Here is a 19,984-nt window from a genome sequence, read left to right as displayed (position 1 = left end):
AATTCATGTAGTGCGCTATATTGTTGGCGCGTCTGTAGTTGCAAAGTCTCTGGGTTGTTTACTGGCGAGGTGGTTTAATGCGGGATTCTTTGCAGCGACGCTGGAAGAGCTCCACCATGTGGCTAGTAACGAGATATACATTCTCACGAACTACATAGGTGTGCAGTGTTATTTTGGAAATATTCTCTAATATGTATCATTGGGCATACTGACCGGCACATGTATTTAAAACACAATTATGTTTACAATCATCTCTTGATATCGATTAAAAGGTTGAGCATTATTCATGACTGGTGTATAAAACATCAACATTAAAAACATTCGTCGGTTCCAAAAGATATGATAATTATGTTATTGAGGGAGAGGTTAATTTAGTTAACATTATTTGATAAATATTGAGTCGGCATCAAAGTCGAAAAGCAGGTATTCAAAGGGCTCGCAGTTGTTTTTACGCGCTGGGTCCGGGAGGTGGGGGGTGGTGGTACGAGAGGCTCAGAATAGACGCGGAGCGCGTCCTTGAGACATGACTGCTCGAAGCTTTGACATCTTTAAAGACATCAGCGCGTCGACCTGACAGGATGTTGGCCGTTTTTGTCAGAACCGCGGTGAGTGTATAGTGGGTTTATTTCGCAAGCGCTTGCATAAACTAAAGGTAAGGACAGTAACGTGTGTTTGTTTTGATTGCACTGGGACGGTTTGACAGGGGGTGGGGCGCAGCCTGCTCGGGACTGCCTGACACTATTAGCTTTAATATTACTCGTCTATCTTCCATCGATTCTTATTTGACATGGTGCCATGAAAATGAAACACAGCGCGTCCCTGTCGTCATTCATAATACTAGCCTTGCTTTCTTTTAGCAGGCCGTGCGTGTCATTAGCTTTGTGTTTGTGCAAGCTGCTAACTGACCGACTATTGCACCACCTGACGTTTTAAAGTTTTGCATCGATATAAACCGCGTGTTCAATACATACATCGTGGTTTTAGGTAACCATAAAAGACATTACGACGAGTCATACGAGTGATTTTTTTTTAATTATGACTTGTTAGTCTCGAAATAGAAGGATGAATAAACAATATCAAAGGGTCATCGCAGTCTATGCACGCATCATTTCCGTATTTGGGTTACGACGGCGTGCCAACTTCCGGTCGCTCGTTGAACGCAAAGTGATAACATTGATGGCATCAAACCAGGGATGGCGCTACACCGTGGCTCGGGGGTACTCCAGCCCCGTCAAAAATATATGTAGCCCCAATAAAGCCCCACAGCATTTTATATGATATTAAATACGCAGTATTTTCAAATTATTTTATCACCCCCCACCCCCATTGAATCGGTCAAGTGCCCCTTTAGCCCAGGAACAGAAAAAATGGTGAAGCAGCACGTCCATCAAACTCTTTATAATATGCTGGCTGCCCCCTGGAATTACATCATGTCGCCATAAATGACGTACACTATTGCCTTTCTAATTGCTCCAGTTATGCATGTGATGATGAAGCGATCAAAGCACCATATCTGATTTAATGAGCTGATTTATGATCCAGATGCAAAAGAATTGAGGTTATGAAAACTTAAAATGACAGCCAACAATCAAATAATAACAATGACCAGCATACACTACTAACTGCAAGATGAGAATAAATGTTCCCACTGCTCGAAAGTTTCCCAATCCCTGTGCCCAGAGTTTGCGACTCAACGGCCGACGTCATGGCTTTGCCAGCCGGGTGACAGAGGGAGAGAGAGAAAGAGCACAGCTCTGTGATGTGAGCGGGGTGAAATGGAGAGAGACGGACAGACTATGATTGCCGATTCGTTGTTGCCACACTGAAATTGTCTCGCCAAATTTATAAACTTGTCATCTCCTGCTCTACCAGCTCACTGGTAGAAGTGTTCAAATACAAATCTGAGTTGAATCGCTGAACATAATGGCCGACACGCCCCAGAATTGACTAGAGGAACTTCGGATGACGTTTCCACTTTGAAAAGCATCAGCTCCAAACTATTGAATTGGTATAACATAAACACACATTAAGACACATTGAAATAATGAGGTTATTTTTCCTCCAAGGTGTGAAACAAGCGAAGACCGGAAGCACATAACACTCCGCACCTTTGACCCGTAAATGCTTAATGGTGTTGCCTTCCACACACTGTAATCCATTTCAATTGGCAGTTTCCAAAATGGATGAATGGACAACTTTCATTAAGTGTAAAGTAGTCGTTGAAGGAGTAACTTTTGACTATTACAGGTTCTTTCCGAAATAGAACACAATAATACAAAAAGGTTTTGTGGTCTCAAAATATTATGTCAAAAAAACAAGCTTTGATGCTGATAACCACAAACTTTATTTGGCTATATAGATTTCTTACATGTGCCCATGTTTGTTTCACCATTCCAAATGTTTGAGTGTGTTAACCTTCTATTTCAAGTTAACATGGTGCGCACAAACACATCTGCTTTTCTGCTTTGTTGTTTTGGTGTCAGTTTTCACAATTTCACTAATTTATCCTACTGGAATGGAATTTGTAAACCCTTTGAAATGATGTTTACAGCACTAATACAAGCTAAATGATTGCAGACTGTTTTCTCTTTGCCAGACAAGACATATTGATTAATGATCGTCTGACATCAGTCAGACTTGTAGGCCAAATCAGTGCTAGTGTGCGTATCCAAATGTTCGATCATTTTTTGGCACACGGGTGACTCAAAAGAAGTGCAAGAGAGTCAAAATAGTTCACTTCTTTGTTTGTTGGCAGGTTTGTGCAAAATCTAGTCTGTGCGGCTTCATGGTCCAACGAAGTATCAATTGAGTGTAGTGTAAAAGTAGGTTAATGTGTACGTGTAAGATTTGACTATACTGTACAAGACATTATTCAACATTTATATGTGATTTTTATATGAATATTAGTTGTATGTATGGGTGTGAGGGCGTACAATCCGGATTGTTCAGCTTTGTCAGAAATCTTTCTCATTCTCATCAAAAAATGTCTTTTCCAGTTGCGGCCTGGCATGATGAAGCCATGCCGCATGCTCGGACACGTTACACACATTCAGGAGAGGTCCCTGGTTCACCAAGAGGGTTTGCCAAAGCTGCCTGTGCCACCCTTGAAGCAGACGTGTGATAACTATCTGGCTGCCCTGGAGCCAATTGTCAGTGAAGAGGAGCTGGAACACACACGGAAGTTAGTGGAGGAGTTCCTCAAAGGTGGCGTAGGAGAGCGCCTGCAGAAAGGTCTTGAGCGACGGGCCCGAAAAACAGAGAACTGGGTAAATGGCTACAGGACCGTAGCTCTCCTTTATGTTGCAGGTTTGAACTCACCCTTTATCATTTGCAGAGGTGGCAAAAGTGCTCACACACCGTGTACGTAAGTCGAAGTACACATTGCGAAAAGTAAAATGACGGTTATGTACGTAGAACAGAAATTCTACTGTCAATTGTATACAATGCCTATTTTGATACTGTGGTACAAAAGAACTTCTCTGCACATAAAATAGTTTACCTCCTTTTTTTTTTTTTAAGAAGCTTTCTGTTAACAGATACCTGAAAAATCTTCTTCGTAGCAAAGTACTTGGTTACTTCCCACCGCTGACCATTTGGTGTGTCTGCAATTAATACTTTTGTAATCTGAATCTGCGGTGCCCTCTCGGCTTTTTAATTCATAGCTGTCGGAGTGGTGGATGCAGTCAGCCTATTTGGACTGTCGGATGCCGGTGGCTGTCTACACAAGCCCCGGTGTTGTTCTGCCACGCATGCACTTCCACGATCGCCAAGGACAGATGAGGTGAGCCACCGGCCACAAACCACAGTTCGAATAGATTTCCACCATTTTAAACACAAGTGTCAATACAGAACGCAATACTACCAAATACTATGCTTCGTCAAGTTCTTCCTCCGCCATATCAGACATGAACCTTTATAGATAATAAATATTTTGAGAGGAACGATGTAAGCTTAGTGTAAACAAGTTCACATGCAGCTGGAGTTTCAAGCCGACCTTTACTCATGCTTTCTTCGCCATGCCGGCTATTTAAAGCGGGCTGCTCCTAGTATTGCTCAGCTGTTTTCAACTGCTGTGACCCGCGAGATATGCGGCGAACACGACGGCCACATGCAGCAAGAGTCTAGCAAGGATAGCGCATATGCTCCAGCAGTGCAGTGTTTTCGTTCAAGACATTATTTGTCATGCTTAATGTGTCAATAACACAAGTGGCATCTCCTCTGCAGGTTTGCAGCTAAATTGATTGCCGGAGTGTTGGAGTTTAAAAAAATGATTGACAGGTGAGTTTGACCAACCATTCCAAATTGTACAGTGGAACCTCAAAATTGAATACCCATGGAAGTCATGCTTCATGTACCTAAGCATGTCATACTAAGACCGCAGTTCATTGAGCATGTAATGATTACTTCTGCATGTTTTCCTCTTTCTAGGACACTTATTTCAAAAAGCACCTGCACCTTCCAATTGAGGTGTTAAAACAAAAGTCATCACAGTTTCACATTCCATGCAATCATGCTCCAGTTTAAACATACGAATCTTCACTCATTATCAGGGTTAAAACAGGATGCTTTGTTGTTTTTAATCTGTTTACATCTTTATAAACTTTTATGTTAAGAGTGTTAACTTAAGCTTCCCGCAATCAAGATTTTGGAGCTGATCACAGATACGATCAGAAGATGGACCACTCCATCCACTCTATTTAAATATTGTTTATTTACTCGACAGTCAGCCTCCACTATTAGCGGGGGATTAGACCGGGTCGGCCCACCAGTAGCACAATTTTGCCGATAATTAACGGCCATTAAAATGCATTGAGAAAAATAATATAAGAATCATCAAACCATCAATTTCTTGCAAAATCATGAAGGACCTTCAAAGTGTGGAAAATGATTGACCAATCGGCAAATTATGATGAAATAAACACAGGTTTGGCATAAAATGGCAAGTTTTTGCCTATTCGATTTAGCCAGTCAGATCTGTGTAAAGTTTATTAAAAGATGATTAATTTGAATCTCAGTTTTTTTTTTGTAGTCAAGCCTTTGTCGGCCAGTGGTTCACTCTTTTTACTGAGACTAAGATTAAAAGTGGTTGACTTATTTTTACACTTTTATGACAGTAAAAGTGAAGTTTTCTGTCCATTTGTGTCTTCTTGAAGTCGGATGAATCTTATTCTCATTCTGAAATGTTTTACCATGGAGACAATTTGACCTTCGAACAAATTGATACAATTTCCAATGGGGGAAAAAACATTTCTAAATCTCGACAAATCGAAAGTCAAGCATCATAGATTGTGTTGGCTGTCAAGGTTACACTGTTTCCAACTGTTTTAAACCAAATAAACATGGATTATCATGCAAAATAATTTGTTGATGCCTCACAGTGAAACCCTGCCAGTTGAGTACCTGAGCAAGAAGCCACTTTGTATGGACCAGTATTACCAGATCCTTTCGTCTTGCCGAATCCCAGGACCAAAGAGAGACACTGTTGTAAATTACGCAATTGGCAAAACGCCTTCCACTCACGTCACTGTAGTTCATAACTTCCAGGTACTCTAGATGGCACTGTTGTACTTCTCATAGATCTGTTGTCACGCTCAAAACAGAGTGAACTGATCCAGCCTGTTTGTTTTCCCTTGCAGTTTTTTATCTTGGATGTATACAACAGTGACGGGACCCCACTGACAGTAGATCAAATTTACATGCAGCTGCAAAAAATTTGGAACACCTCTTTGCAGACCAACAAGGAGCCCGTTGGTATCCTAACGTCACAGCATCGTAACACCTGGGGAAAAGCATATAATAATCTCATTAAGGGTAAGCATACACAAAAATGGCCTTCAGTCCACTTCAAAATCGCATCCCGATATTATCATCAAGAGCCATTTGTGTTTTTTCCTCACTCTGCAGATAAGACAAATAAGGAGTCAGTCCGTGCCATCCAAAAAAGTATCTTCACTGTATGCCTGGATGCTCCGATGCCTCGCGTGTCAGACGAACTGTACAAAAGCCGCGTGGCTGCACAGATGCTGCATGGGGGCGGGACTCGCTGGAACAGCGGCAACCGCTGGTTTGACAAGACGTTACAGGTGAGTGACTGTCTCTCCCATTGATCAATAGATACAAATATTCTGGTGACTCAGAATTGTCGTATGGATCATCCACAGTTTATTGTTGGTGAAGATGGTACCTGTGGACTGGTGTATGAACATGCACCTTCAGAGGGCCCACCCATTGTGTTCCTCATTGATTATGTTGTTAAGTATATGTAAGGTTACTTCTATTCTGTTTGGATGAACTATCTTCATTTATTCATTTTTAAATGGATTGGAAATGATTGATCATCTTTTTTTTTTTGTCACAGGCAGAAGACAGAAGTAGTCCGTTCCCCCATGGTTCCTTTAATGATGCCTCAGAAACTGCGTTTTAACATTACCCCTGAAGTCAAGAGAGACATTGAAAAAGCCAAACAAAATATGAACATGTACGTGTGTGTGTGTGTGCATGGTTGAAAGTATAATAACCATCTCGATTTGTCCTCGTCAAATATTTTATGCAACTTCTTGTTTTCTTTACGCTGTCAGAATGGTACACGACCTGGATGTGAATGTTCTGATGTTCTCTTATTTTGGAAAAAATGTGCCAAAGCAAAATAACCTGAGTCCGGATGCCTTCATTCAAATGGCTCTCCAACTTGCCTATTTTAGGTAAGGAATCACCTTTGACATCTAAATAGATGGTGCACAGTGATGGAGTGGACTCATGGTCAATTTGCCCAATTTTTGCATTTCAGGATGTATAACACATGTTGCGCTACATATGAGAGTGCATCATTACGAATGTTCAAATACGGACGAACGGATGCAATACGTGTCACGACCAAGGAGTCATTGAAATTTGTCCAAGCAATGCAGGACCCAACTAAACAGGTGTGGTTACTTGTTGGAATACAAAGTATACTCAGGGCATTGAATCACTCACAACTCAACCGGTCTGACTGACAATCTGTTCAATGTCCTGAGAATGCAATGACTTGTATGGATGAGAATATTTACAGTCTTGTTGCAATACAGCTTTCTCTCTATTTACGTTGTCTGACTGAGCATCAAATCTTGCCGACAGAACACTGAGAGATTAGCACTACTGCAGAAGGCTGCTCAGACACATAAGGAGAACGCATACAATGTGAGAACTCAAAATTGGAATATCAGAAGTATGCTCTTTATGTCAACTTGGCTCCTAAGCAACACTGTCTCTCTTTTAAGGCCATTCACGGACAAGCCATTGACAGGCATCTTCTCGGACTGAGGTTGCAAGGTATTGAAGACCTCACATCCATGCCTGAGATATTCATGGACACATCTTTTGCTGTGGCTCACCATTACAATCTCTTAACCAGTCAGGTATGGTCATCAAGATACAGTGAAGAAAGTCTTGCTAACATTTTTGAGAGTGCTGAGAGCGTGTTTAAAAAAAAAAGTGTGACTGCACTGTGATTCAGGCCTAACGATCTTCTGTTCTGAAAATGTGTTTTGCAAGAAGATGAAATGCAAAATCCTGGGCCAGAAAACAGGACTGATGCCGTGTACTGTATATGTATATAGCTGTGCTATTCTGCTCAAAGTTTATTGTGAAATATTTTTCATGTTGCACTCTTGTGTTAACAAGCTCTATAATTCAGTGTAAACAAAACGGGAAGTAATAAATCATTTTAGACACAGTATTATTGTGTCTATATACCTCAGAAGAACTTGTCTGGAAACATAAATGTAATGTTATGAAAGACCCGGTTATAAAATTATCTGGGATCATAATTACATATCTGATGTTTCGAACAAACCAATCCGTGTCAAAATCGGGAACGAGTTATGTTTCATTTATTCGAGCCAAATAATGGAAGGGACTCCGGCCGGTTCAAAATGGCGAGGCTCCCTCTAGTGGTCACTTGCCAGTATCTCTGGGGAAAGACAACAAGAAGGGAACGTCGAAAACTATGGGTAATGTCAGAAAACTGCCGGCAGTCGTCACCAAATCCATACAGACATCTATCTGCAGAAAATCTAAAATATTGGGGGATTATTCTAATATATGCAGTGGTTGAATTGGTCCTAAGTAGAGAAGTCTACATACATTTTTCTGAAAATTGCTTGCAGTTTTCTGACATCAAGCGGCGTTAATGATCGAACTGGAGATTGTTTTTCCACCTTACTATTTCCTTAAAAGGTACGATTTTGAGTAAAAAACGTTTTTAACGCACAGTAATTAAAAAAGATATATTGCAGCCACATGTCTGACGTCGGCGACAAACAAACTGCATGAATATCGCTGAGATCAGGGGTCTCCAACTTGGTGCCCGCGGGCACCAGGTAGCCCATGAGGACCACACCAGTAGCCCGCCAGTGCTAGGATTGTGATTTGCTCGTAGAAATTATGATTTAAAAATGCAAACATGGGCAGTATTATAGATTCTATAGCTACCTATTTAGCTATCTATCTAGCTAGCTATAGTATCTATCTATCTATCTATCTATCTATCTATCTATCTATCTATCTATCTATCTATCTATCTATCTATCTATCTATCTATCTATCTATCTAATGTTCTAATATTATTAAATATAATTTGTACAAATGTTATTTCAGACGTGTATCAATTTGGTAGCCCATCACACAATCAGGACACATGAAGTAGCTCTCACTCTCAAAAAGGTTGGCTTTGATATTCAGCAAGTTATGATGTTTTAAAGTGTGCTCATGTCCACGTATTCAATCAGAAATTAGTGAACCTCCCTTTAGGCAGGTGAAAGCTCTCTTCTGGTTCAACTTTACTTCCAGTGTATGCAACTCACGGCATTGCCAATATCCGTTGTGCATGATACGCCCAAAGCGTTAGGGTTTTTTTGTTTGTTTGTTTTGTTTTCCATTTTGCATTTGTGCACAAAATTGGAACTCAGAGAACAAGTCATTATAAGTTTTTTCATTTTGTTTTTTTGGAATGAATACTGACAAAACATGTATTTTTTTAAAAAAACTACCCGTTTTGTTTTGAACAACAAATGATACACGGATGACATAACTTCCTCAAAATTAATAAACACATAAAATATATATTTTTATGTAATCTCTTCTTTTTTACTATTGTTATGAAATTTGCAAATTTGGATATGATCATTTGGATATGATCCAACTAAAAATGTGTGTGGACAGTGTATTTTTTTAATGGAATACAAATAGAATTTGAATGTTCTGCTGATATAAGAACTTGCAGGAAAAGTTCTTAAATAATGTATTTTGACTTTCTTTTTGGGGTTGCATCTCATTTGTTTACTTATGTGTGAACCGTCATCTTCACCATGCCTGTTGGTTCCAGGTTGGTTCCAAGACCGACTGCGTGATGTGCTTTGGTCCAATGGTGCCAGATGGCTATGGAGTGTGTTACAATCCCATGGATGAGCACATCAACATCGCAATCACAGCTTTCAACAGCTGCGAAGAGACAAATGCAGCCAAGTATGCACAGACTGTAAATGATGCTCTGTTGGACATGAGAGCTCTGCTGGAGGACACAGCTTCAGCCAAGCAGTGAACCCACACACAAGCCTGCAGTGTTTTTTTTATTTTTTAGAGGTCCGGGGGTCCTGCCAGGCTGCGTGAGAGCTGGAAATTAAGCACCACTCGCTGACAAGGATCTGCAATGCACTGAAAGTCTGGGAGCGCAACTTAATTGTTTGTAAAGTTTATGAGGAGCTTGAGGCGGGACACTTTATTGAAACGAAACCGGAGTCTCACTGATAGAAATGATATATTTTGTTACATGATGTAGAATGCCTATATAAAAAACATTATGAACCAAATTTGCACATTGTACTTTTTAAATTTAACATCTAATTGAACCACAACATTCTGACTGCTCACTTACATCTACTTGCTCATGACAACCGCTAAGTTGGCTTTATCAGAAATATGTAAAAAAAAAAAAATCCTATTTAAGAAGAAATCAAAACATTTAAAAATTATACAAAAGAATATTCCGCTCTGAAGCTTCCCGCCGTACGCTGGTAATCTCCATGGAATTCAACCTCGGCCATATTTCCAGAGGAGTGCCATTGAAACAGTTGTGGGCCTTTAAACACTTTGGTCTTCAGCATGTCCGTGTCCCGGATCTGAACAACACACAAGACAGGTTGCATGAAAAAACACACAGGTGGATTTTTGCACAGAATTCCACGCAATATAATGGCTGAAGTGCCCACCATAATGTATGAAGAGTGTGAATTTGTAGCGTTGAATACCAATCCGATGTGCACTGCTTGGATTCTTATCTTCACCGAGGGAGGGGCATTGATCAGCACCCGACAGGTGTGGTTCGTGTCGGAGTTTGTTGGATTCTCAAATACCCCGCTGGAGGAAAACAGCTGCTTGTCACAATCTACGTAGACAAACATAAACTGCATTTTGTCAGTGGAAAACACATGTTGATCGAAGCATCACCTGATGAATGTAACCTGTGATGTTAAACAGCATACTGGAAATTTAGTTCATTTTGTCTTTTGTCTTCAATGAAACTAAACTGCACAATGTTTACTCACATTACATTACCCTACAAGAAGTGCAACAGCGATTCTGTCTTTGCAAAGATAATGTTCTGCTTTAGCTCAATGTAAAAGTACGGTAATTCATAAGTATTACATGCAAGATCATTTTCATGCCAATATTCATTCACTTCATGTGAAAAATGAATCAAAGTAAAATTAGCTAAAAGGAAATTTCTGTGCAGTGAGATATTTTAAAATCTGCATAACACTGTTTCCTGACTAACTGACCAAATATTTTCTAGAAACTTTACACGCGTGTATACTGTTGTTTTGTTTGGTCAGCTTTGCAGAGGGTGACTTGCGACTATACATCATACTTTGACGGTGGCTCTTTTTCGTATTTCTCTGTGAGCTGTAGGTGAACACGATGCCATTCCCTGAAGTGAGCAGATTCTGGCGCACAAGAAGGACGTTGGTTCTGGTGGTCAGCGTGCTGCCTCCTGCCTGCTCGCACTTCCTCACAAGCGCCAGTCGGTCAAAAAATAGAGCATATTCTCCTGTGGCGACACATTCAAGCAGTTACTTTTGGCCTTTTGCGTAAAAATACTATATATGAAGTTCAAGTCTAAACTGCATTTGCATGCTGGGTAACGCTCACTCTTTCTGCAGTTTAAGGAACTTGACTCGACTTTGACGTGAATGACCTCATCCAGGGGCCGGCCAATGGCCACCATGCAGGAACCAGTAATGTTGCTCAAGTCCACTGTGTCGGATTCTTGCAGGAGCAGCTCTCCACATGGATCTGGTGAGGAGCAAACACACGAGTGGTAAGCTGCCTCGAGCTCCCATGGAATGGAAGTGAAGAGAGCGATCGAAATGAATTACGGGGTTTAGTTGAAGGACTGGCTGCTCTCCTGGACTGCAGGATGGTGACTGCCTTAGATGGACTCAGAGGAAGATTACCCATGCGGTGCTGTTTTCTAATTGTATATGGAGTGTGAGACGGGTGAGAATCCTCTAAAGCAGGATGCATAGCTGGAGTGACTACTGAACTCGGTGGCAGATCCGTGCAGCTGTCCATGCTGCAGCCCTGGATGGTGATCGGCTTGGGTATGTGCATGCACAGTGGTGGGCTGAGGGGTTCTGGCTTCGAAGGGCCCATGCATGACACTGTTCTGGACTGGATGCCATATCCACAGGACACTGAACACTTCAAAACGAAATAGCAATGAGGATGACAATCGTCATAGCAGAGCACAATATGTAAATAAGCAACAATTGTATTCATAGCTTGTATTTTGTCTTTGTTATCATTTATTCTAATGATATGACCTGAAGACTCGTATTAAGCACGTTGGGGTATTAGTTAGCATGTGAGCCACACAGTCAAGAGGTTCTAAGTTCGCATTTTGACTCTGACCTTGGTATGTTCTCCCTGTGCTTGCCTGCGGTTTCTGTGGGTATACGCCATCTTCTGATTAAGACTCTAAATTGGCCATAGGTGTGATTGTTTGTTTATCTATTTTTACAATGTGATGCGTGTACCCCCTGCCTCTTGTTCAAAGTCATTTGATAGGCTCAAACTCAATGAGGCCAAGTGGTCGTACATATATTGATAAATGTTAGTGTTGATTTCCAGCAATTTTGATGAATGTACCTGGCTCCATGGCTTTGCTTCCCACCGAAAGGTGCACACCTGTACGAGGCATGGCACCGTGCTAGCAGGTTTGACTGATGTATGACATCTCTCTTCCAGCACCACAGTTTCCTTCCCTTGGACAAACTGGACACAGGACACATTCCTGTGAGCTACACCCAGGTTACAGGATAGAGAGCAAGGCGACGTACTCTGAACCTTCCACCTGAACACAAGAAAATGATGAGGAGGTAATGTTTGCATTGACAAAGAAAACCATTTTTAAAGAGTATTACCGGGATGTCTATTTTATGTCACCTTGCCGGGCAGTTGTGGGTGTTACATGGCACCACTGCTGTAGGTTTTGGAAGGTCCCTGCACTCAGAATCCTCCAGTACCTTCTCTTCTCCATCTTTCTCCTGAGCACAGTACAGCACTGTGTTGGCAACCCCTCCGCCACACGTTGTGCTGCAGATGCCTGGCTTAGATCGCCACCTGGTGGTGTAAAATGTTCTTTCATTATGTGCGTGTATGTTTCTACATATATGCCACTATTGCTACATTAGGATCATCATTCTCAATACTGAGGCATACCACAGTACCATAACAACCCACCACAATTGAATGATATCTATCTTTTATTTTGGTTTCAGCTTTCTGTGTGGTAAAACAGTACGACATCATACTGAGAGGTGTAACATTGCACCCAGTGCCTGAATACAGGTTATCTATTTTTCATGCAACGTCTTTTATTCCTTCATTGTATTTAATGCATCTGTCCGCTTCTGGGGGGGCCCTGAGTGACTAGCAGGGCTCAAGCAGCAGCTTAATTCACTCTGATTACAAACCTTTGTCTACCTCCACGACATAACCAATTTACAAGGCACACCTCTCTGTTTGATTCCACACCACTGCATGATCAACTATTTTTCCCCCTGCAAATGTCTTACATAGGAGGGCAAGGGAGTGTATTACAGTTCTCAGATTTTGGCGGAGGTTTGGTTGAAGGGTCACAGTGGAAATCGGGTACCATCCATGTGGTGTCATGGTCCACACAAGAGAACCACACTTGCATCGTTCCTACAGAAGAAGCATAGTTTGAGGGTCTGACGAGGACACATCACTTGTGAATAGAAGTGATTGCACATCTCTGCTTACCATTGCCACATGTCTTTGAGCACTGAATGATAACCGGACTCCACACAAACACGGGGGCTTGTCTCGAGCGTGGCATCAAGCCAGACTTTAAAGCAGGCAGGTCCTGTTCAACAAAAACAATCCTAAGACACACTTCGCACCTTAAAACAAGACAACACGGTCATGCGTTTTTTTTTTTTTTTGTGTTTGTTGGTTTGTTTTTTCTACCTCCCGCGTTACGTCCCACCCAATGGGACAGACGTCCACTACACAGGGCACAGATCTAGCAGGTCTTATTTGATTTGTGCAGAATCTTTCATCAACTTCAACTTCTTGGCCGTCTTCTTGCCGTACACATGACACGTTTCTTTTCATTTCTCCTGGCCCGCACACCGCTGAACAGTCCCCTGCCTCTGACACATGCCACCTTAGAACACAAATAGTATGTTAATTTTGGCATTGCTACCTGCTTTGATCCAAATGTCTTCTATCTATTGAGGCAAAAGGAGCAAACAAAATGAATCAATGTTTATTGTGCACATACTACCTGGCAGGACAAAGTGGAAGATGACATTTTTCAACAGCATTCGGAGCTGAATCAGCTGGACAGTCTGAATCCCGAACCCTCACAACATCCGCGCCATGTTTCTGTACACATGTTACAGAACGTATTCTCTCTCCTCTACCACAGGAAGAGCTACAGGATCCAAAATTTCCCGTGATCCATCTGCAAAGCGCCATATGAGTGTATTAGTGCCGCAGGACAAAACACGGTGGTGCTGTCATTTTCTCATACTGGCCTTGGTGGGCAGGCTGGGAGCTGACAGGATGTATGCTGTGGTAAAGGTGGAGGAGACGCATAACAATGGTGTCCCTCCAGATGTGTTTTCGTGTCTTTGTCCACACATACATACTGATGCTTCTGCACACCTGTAAAACAAGTCTGCATGAGCCAACACTGCATAATCTGTGATGTGTATTGTCGCCATAAAGTAGTTGATGAATTTCAATGAAACACGTTGCCGGTCACCTGTACTTCTTCCACTTCCACTCACCCACAGCTGAGCATGACATTGTGAACTTTTTTTTTTGTCCACAACAGATCATCCAATTACATATAATACTACAAAAATAGACAATTGCAAACATGCATAATTGGCCAAATGGATCGTATGAGAATAGCTGAGATAATGACCCATGCTTGACACTCTATTTGCTGAAATATTCCTAAGGTTTAGTACGTGGCATTTTTCTCTTTTTACTGTTTTTGACAAAGAAAATATAAACGGAACTACGGATTAACTAGAAAAGTAATGCATGAACATTTGGACCAGACTTCCCCTTTAACGATAGTGGCTGTGTCAGAGCAAGTCTCAGTGGGATTGTCGGTATTTAACGGAGGGATGTGAATCAATGCAAAATGGTGGCATACCTAAGCCACAGGAGACAGAGCAGGGTGTTGTCGTAAGGCTCCATATGCCTTCAAGTTTAATTTCTGTCAAGTCACTGTGATCATTTGGAACATAAAACTGATAACTAATGTTGGGGTTTGTTTTCTCTCCATATTCTTTTCCATAGTTGCGATAAACCTGGAAAAAGAACACATGACATTACGATTGTTTCGAATCAAAAAGTTGATCAAGTCAAATGGCCCGCCCTGACCTGTATGTCGATCTGCACTTGTACTGGTCCAGGAAGCAGTAGCTCTTCCTTCTCCGGCAAGAGGTCAGGAGTCAGATGTAGGCGGTACTCTAACCAGTTTTCATCCAGTGGGGAGGGATGGGTCATATTTAATGCCATTCTACCAGTCCCGGAGACAATATATTGATCTCCATATAATACAGCTATCGATGCAGAAGGCAAAAAACAAAGTCACAATAAATTCACAATCCTCCTAGTGTGTGATTTTAAATCTGACGGGATGTCACTCACCCATGTGAGTGAATAAAGGCGCCCTGTTGATGATATAAACCTGCGTAGCATTCAATGGCACAGACAAGAAAGTGGTGTACTCTGAAAGGAAATGCGGGAAATAATGAACAGAAGACACTTGTCAGATGGAAGAAATGCATTCATGAAGAATATAATAATTCTGCTTATAAACTTTCAGAAAAATACAGCGAAACGTGTGCTCAGTGACCTTAGTATTTTCCTCACATTTCAAAATACCGTTTCTCATTAAATGCATTGTTCTTACCTCTTGCCTGATCTCCAGTGTAAGATTCGGTGGTCAGTGTGCAGGAAGAGCCATCCCCACCGCACAAACCACACACATCTCTCACTTTCCCAGAGTGCAACACGCCGTCGCAGCCGAAGAGCTGATCAGCAGCAAATGTTGACATTGAAATACAAAGGTAAATGATCTACATCTTTTCTTTTATATGAAAATGATCTCTACCAGACATTTCCCTTGCAGACAAGCAGCTATTGAGCCAGGAGGAAGTTGGCCATCAGCTTCGCACCGTGTCCCGTCAGCAAACTGAGATCCACGGCTCACGATGAAGGCTTCTCCCTTGGACTGGCACATGTATCTGCATTGCTCATCACCTGATTACAGCAGGAACACTTCAAAACTAAATTCACAGGATGAGTAGCTTTTGTTTTCCCCACCTTGTGAGAAGCCCACTGCAGGGATCCAGGTGTAGAAGGAGGCCTGGTGTGGATGAAGGTATAGCGGTTGGAAATCAGTTTGGGAACATTGCTCAGCCATGAAATCCAGCTGGGTGCGTTCACATGGCTGTAACCACAAAGTCGCAAAGTTATTTTACATGGATTTTTCTGGCGTTCATGATCAAGTAATGAAATGACTTCCACAACTTCCGAGCGCTGTTGTGAACGTTTTTGTTTCCATTGACTTTGTTGATAGAGCTATGACTTCACTCTGTCTCGAGCTCATGGATTCACCTTCGCTTGGCTTCCTGTCTTTTATTACCGGTAAATCCGAAATCAATATTGAAATAATCAGGAGCGTTTTTGGAGGACACAGGCCCCAAATAGAAGAAGAAATCTTACAATGATCCACTTAGTAAACAGTACTGTCCTACTGTATAGAGGCCCAATGTAAACATAAACAGTCAACACTCACCTGCCTGTTACAAAGTTCAGCCTCAATATCTATCCCCACACAATCCTTTCCCCCAAAAGCGGGTCTGAAAAACAAAATCACAGTTATTCAGTAACTCGCTAAAAATAATGCTCTCTTGTTATTGACTGTGACTTGTGTTAACCTTGGGTTGTTACATTGGCGCGTGCGGTGAACGATTCCGCCGCCACATGTTCGTGAGCAGTGGGAGAACCCAGACCAGCCGGACCAAGAGCCATGCACCACTGCCGAGGTGCTGAGCTGGTCCGGGGATACGCAACGTCCCTTCAAACACCACTGCAAAAGAGAGAAGAGTAGCTTGTGGAACTCACGCTGCTCATCCTGCACTCAAATGTCAACCTAAGCTTTTATTATATTACTTGATCAGGTGCACATTGGGTCCCGTCCAGCAGAGGTACTAGAAGACGTTTGCAGGAGTTGTCATCATTTGTGTTCGTGTGACAAGATAGAACCCTACACATTGGCTGATGGAGAAAGAAGCAATCATAATTGTAAAATGTCAACATGTTACTGAACTGTAACAACGTAGGTATTACCATATCTGGATCTGTAAATGAGCAGCTTCTTGCATTACTTCCAAAAGCTATTCGACACTGGTCATCCACACCATAATAGAGGCCAGGCTTCCAGTCCTGTAGGGAGCTTTCAACGGCTGGTAGATCCTTTACGCACTCAGCATTGCCTTCGCTGGGAACACAGTTGCATGTGATACACTTTTAAAGTTTGGAATTGTAAAACATGATACAGAAGAATTGCCAGAGGATAGGTTAAAAAAAAAAGTGTAGGTCAGGTGAGTGTAAATCAAAACATAACGCGCTGGTTAATGTTTCGTGGGGAAATGTGAACAGAGTTGGATGATGTGTAAACGGATCATTTTTGGCAGACGTCGCATTTAAGATTTAAATGTTTAAGTCTTCTGAAAATATGATCTGAAACTACACTTTGTGTGGGTACATGCATTTGTGTGTGCGCGCGCGTGCGTGTGTGTGTGTGTGTGTGTGTGTGTGTGTGTGTGTGTGTGTGTGTGTGTGTGTGTGTGTGTGTTAGAAGTGCAGATGCCTCACCTGAAAAAAGTGAGCAGCTGATGTCTGCTACAGGGCGACCAGGTCAGATCCACACTGTTGTAGCCGCCATCAGATGCCATCATGAAGCCATTCCGACTGCATGTGTTCCCCACTCCATCATGATTGATGCCAAAACTGGGCGAAAAATGTAACTCTTTATATTTTACATCCTCATTTTGACCTTTTTTGAGGGGGAAGGAGACATGTTTTAGTTAGGTCATTTCATTCTGTGGCAATACATGAACACTTCGTGAATAGTTATACTTGAAGCTCCCATTGCAGATGTCACCAAAAATGATCCGGCATTGTCTTGGTACAATACATTTGTGTGATGGGCTCTGCGGTACCTGTGTGCAATCTCATGAGCAATAGTGATCCCAAGGTCAAATCCAGTGTCCTCTGTGATCACACAGCTCCACTCACTGGAACAAGCACCTCCCAGCTGTGTCACTCCCCTGACCTGCTTGTTTCCATCAGGCAACACCAGGTCATACCTGTTTATAATGAAAGCCATGCGGATATAAAATAGTGACTGTCCATTTCAGCCCTTGACACCAACAGCGTGCCACAAACCTTGTAATGTACAAGAGGAGATCAGCATGCAGTGGGTCCGTATCATTAGACGGATTTAAGCGGGAGCCCCAGTCGCACACACTTCGGAGAGAAGAGGTGATGTTTGTTGACATTCGGATCTCTGACTGAAATGGGAAGACAGGACAGGATTCTATTAAAGTGGCAAAAGCCGTGGTCTATCCAAGTTCTATGAGGAGTTGCTGACCTCTGGTTCGGACAGGATGATCATGCGAACCAGATGCACCCTCATGTTGGCTCCTAAAGTCATGTCCCTCAACAGTTCTGAGGCCTGCATGGACAGTGAACATACAGTTGAAAGGGTTGAATGGAAATTGTGCCAAAGAATGTACACGTTCTTTGTATAATTGGAATGTAATCATTATAAATGCAGCACGAATGAAAATATGTGCTTTGAAATGTAAGAGAACGTAAACCAAGAAACTTACATTGATCTATCAGCTGTTAAAATGTTCATACATTTTAGAGAGTCATTGCTGACACTTACGATGTTGAGGTTGGTGAGTATGTAGCGTTCGGTATCCTGGTTGTGGACCCGCTGGACATCAGATCCAACCACTACCAGTAGTTCCAAGTGCGTGACATCAGGCATCGGAGTTGGCCGACGAGGCTGACCTCTCACTGTGCATAAATACATTCGACATGTTTTGTACGCCCCATATAGTTACTGTTATTTCATCTCACATAGGCTCTTATACCTGAGACTCCAGAAGAAAGAGTATGTGAAACCACATCTCTTTGTCTGCTAGAATAATCAAAAAGCTGAAGAAACAAAACAAACAAAAACAATCATTTCAAATATTTTGGAAATGACAGATTTAGATCCCGAATAATACATATTTATATTGCTCTGTTTTAAGGTTGCAGCGAAATATAGTAGAACTCTGCAGGCTGCGGGTGTTTGACAGACGATAAACAGTTTAAAGTTGAAAAGTCCAATGTACTTAGCAGAGGCCTTGAGCTGCGGAATCACAAGCCGTGGTGCTTGCGTCGACGCGAGCGTTTCTCTTACCTCGCCCGATGGATATCTCATTAGAGTTCTGAAGCCAGGCAGGAGTAGCAGCAGACAGAGCAGAGTCATAAACATCATTCTGGCTCCCCTTCCTGAGCACATGCCTGGTCTGCTTTAGTACTAGGACAATATGTGATAGCCCCACGCTGCAGGCTGGGATCCTGCAAGGGGGAATGACTAACGTGTTTATGCAAACAGCAGGGACAAAGTTGATGGATGAGACATTTCATTTGCTCATTTTGCCCTGTGTGGGACCACAGAGAGGCCCCTCATTGGTTGCCTCTCTTGTGTGTATACTCTGACTGTAGTTTGGATTTCAGCACTTTTGGCTACTGACCATTAGGGTTCTCTTTTATTTGAATTACACTCTCATAGAGAGAATGAGTGATTTCTGTATTAATTACAAATCACACATCACTTTTTTTAAATGCCTTCTTTTCCTTCACCCGCAGCACCTTGCTGTAAATGGGATCCACATATTGATGCTGTGATCTATTATTGCCAATAGAGGGCAGACACGATCCTAAAATTAGTCTTCAAGGGAGGGGGCCGGAGAAATGTGAGGATTAAATTCTGTTCCTCGTGCACCCACACAGCGCATGACCTCCAGGGGTAACAAAATTACACGATTGCAACATTTTCGTTCGTACAATCTTTTATTTTATTTATTTTATCTTTATTTAACCAGAAAATGTCCCATTGAGTTCCAAAACCTCTTCTCACAGGGAGTCAGACGGCAGATAATAGCATCATGTGTACTATTCTCAACTCAACTCAACTGTATTTATAGAGCACTTTCAAACAGCCACTGGCTATTGAACACTTTGATATAAAACAATCTAGGTATGTGTTTAAAGTAAAATAAAAAGAGTAATTGAAGATTCTTAATTTGAATAGGATAGGCCTATACTC

The 19,984-nt window shown here is 42.0% G+C and overlaps 2 protein-coding genes across 2 annotated transcripts; one reads left to right on the top strand and one right to left on the bottom strand.

Annotated features, from left to right (window-relative positions):
* Positions 1-476: 476 nt before the first annotated feature.
* On the top strand, positions 477-9,843 carry LOC109511606 (carnitine O-acetyltransferase). Its single transcript, XM_019862821.1, has 14 exons — positions 477-605; positions 2,997-3,266; positions 3,663-3,781; positions 4,225-4,278; positions 5,379-5,544; positions 5,637-5,811; positions 5,905-6,083; positions 6,162-6,262; positions 6,359-6,478; positions 6,579-6,701; positions 6,788-6,923; positions 7,117-7,179; positions 7,260-7,397; positions 9,365-9,843. The coding sequence occupies exons 1-14, from the start codon at positions 579-581 to the stop codon at positions 9,578-9,580; spliced, it is 1,887 nt and encodes a 628-aa protein (XP_019718380.1). The 5' UTR covers positions 477-578; the 3' UTR covers positions 9,581-9,843.
* Positions 9,612-19,357, bottom strand: adamts13 (ADAM metallopeptidase with thrombospondin type 1 motif, 13). Its single transcript, XM_019862800.1, has 29 exons — positions 19,073-19,357; positions 18,759-18,822; positions 18,548-18,681; positions 18,248-18,331; positions 18,043-18,167; positions 17,817-17,963; positions 17,470-17,604; positions 16,942-17,092; positions 16,765-16,869; positions 16,530-16,681; positions 16,388-16,451; positions 15,913-16,039; positions 15,701-15,849; positions 15,500-15,620; positions 15,235-15,315; positions 14,965-15,146; positions 14,735-14,891; positions 14,103-14,232; positions 13,850-14,029; positions 13,531-13,729; positions 13,324-13,426; positions 13,116-13,245; positions 12,484-12,660; positions 12,187-12,391; positions 11,415-11,739; positions 11,188-11,331; positions 10,907-11,086; positions 10,248-10,423; positions 9,612-10,157 (listed from the first exon to the last, which is right to left on the bottom strand). The coding sequence occupies exons 1-29, from the start codon at positions 19,172-19,174 to the stop codon at positions 10,008-10,010; spliced, it is 4,179 nt and encodes a 1,392-aa protein (XP_019718359.1). The 5' UTR covers positions 19,175-19,357; the 3' UTR covers positions 9,612-10,007.
* Between the last annotated feature and the right edge of the window lie 627 nt (positions 19,358-19,984).

This window comes from Hippocampus comes, unplaced genomic scaffold (assembly GCF_001891065.2).
Source record: "Hippocampus comes isolate QL1 unplaced genomic scaffold, H_comes_QL1_v1.1 scaffold147, whole genome shotgun sequence".
Taxonomy (NCBI): Eukaryota; Metazoa; Chordata; class Actinopteri; order Syngnathiformes; family Syngnathidae; genus Hippocampus; species Hippocampus comes.
This window is presented reverse-complemented; position numbering and strand designations above follow the sequence as displayed.

What these genes read in the sequence shown, in the direction of transcription:
- adamts13 (XM_019862800.1), bottom strand. Translation starts at nt 19,174, where the DNA reads ATGTGCTCAGGAAGGGGAGCCAGAATGATGTTTATGACTCTGCTCTGT. An exon ending in CTTCCACTTTGTCCTGCCAG is followed by an intron (nt 13,730 to 13,849) that starts GTAGTATGTGCA and finishes TTGTGTTCTAAG; the next exon opens with GTGGCATGTGTCAGAGGCAG. An exon ending in CACACTCTTCATACATTATG is followed by an intron (nt 10,158 to 10,247) that starts GTGGGCACTTCA and finishes TGTGTTGTTCAG; the next exon opens with ATCCGGGACACGGACATGCT.
- LOC109511606 (XM_019862821.1), top strand. Translation starts at nt 579, where the DNA reads ATGTTGGCCGTTTTTGTCAGAACCGCG. An exon ending in TTTAAAAAAATGATTGACAG is followed by an intron (nt 4,279 to 5,378) that starts GTGAGTTTGACC and finishes GATGCCTCACAG; the next exon opens with TGAAACCCTGCCAGTTGAGT. An exon ending in ATATAATAATCTCATTAAGG is followed by an intron (nt 5,812 to 5,904) that starts GTAAGCATACAC and finishes CTCACTCTGCAG; the next exon opens with ATAAGACAAATAAGGAGTCA.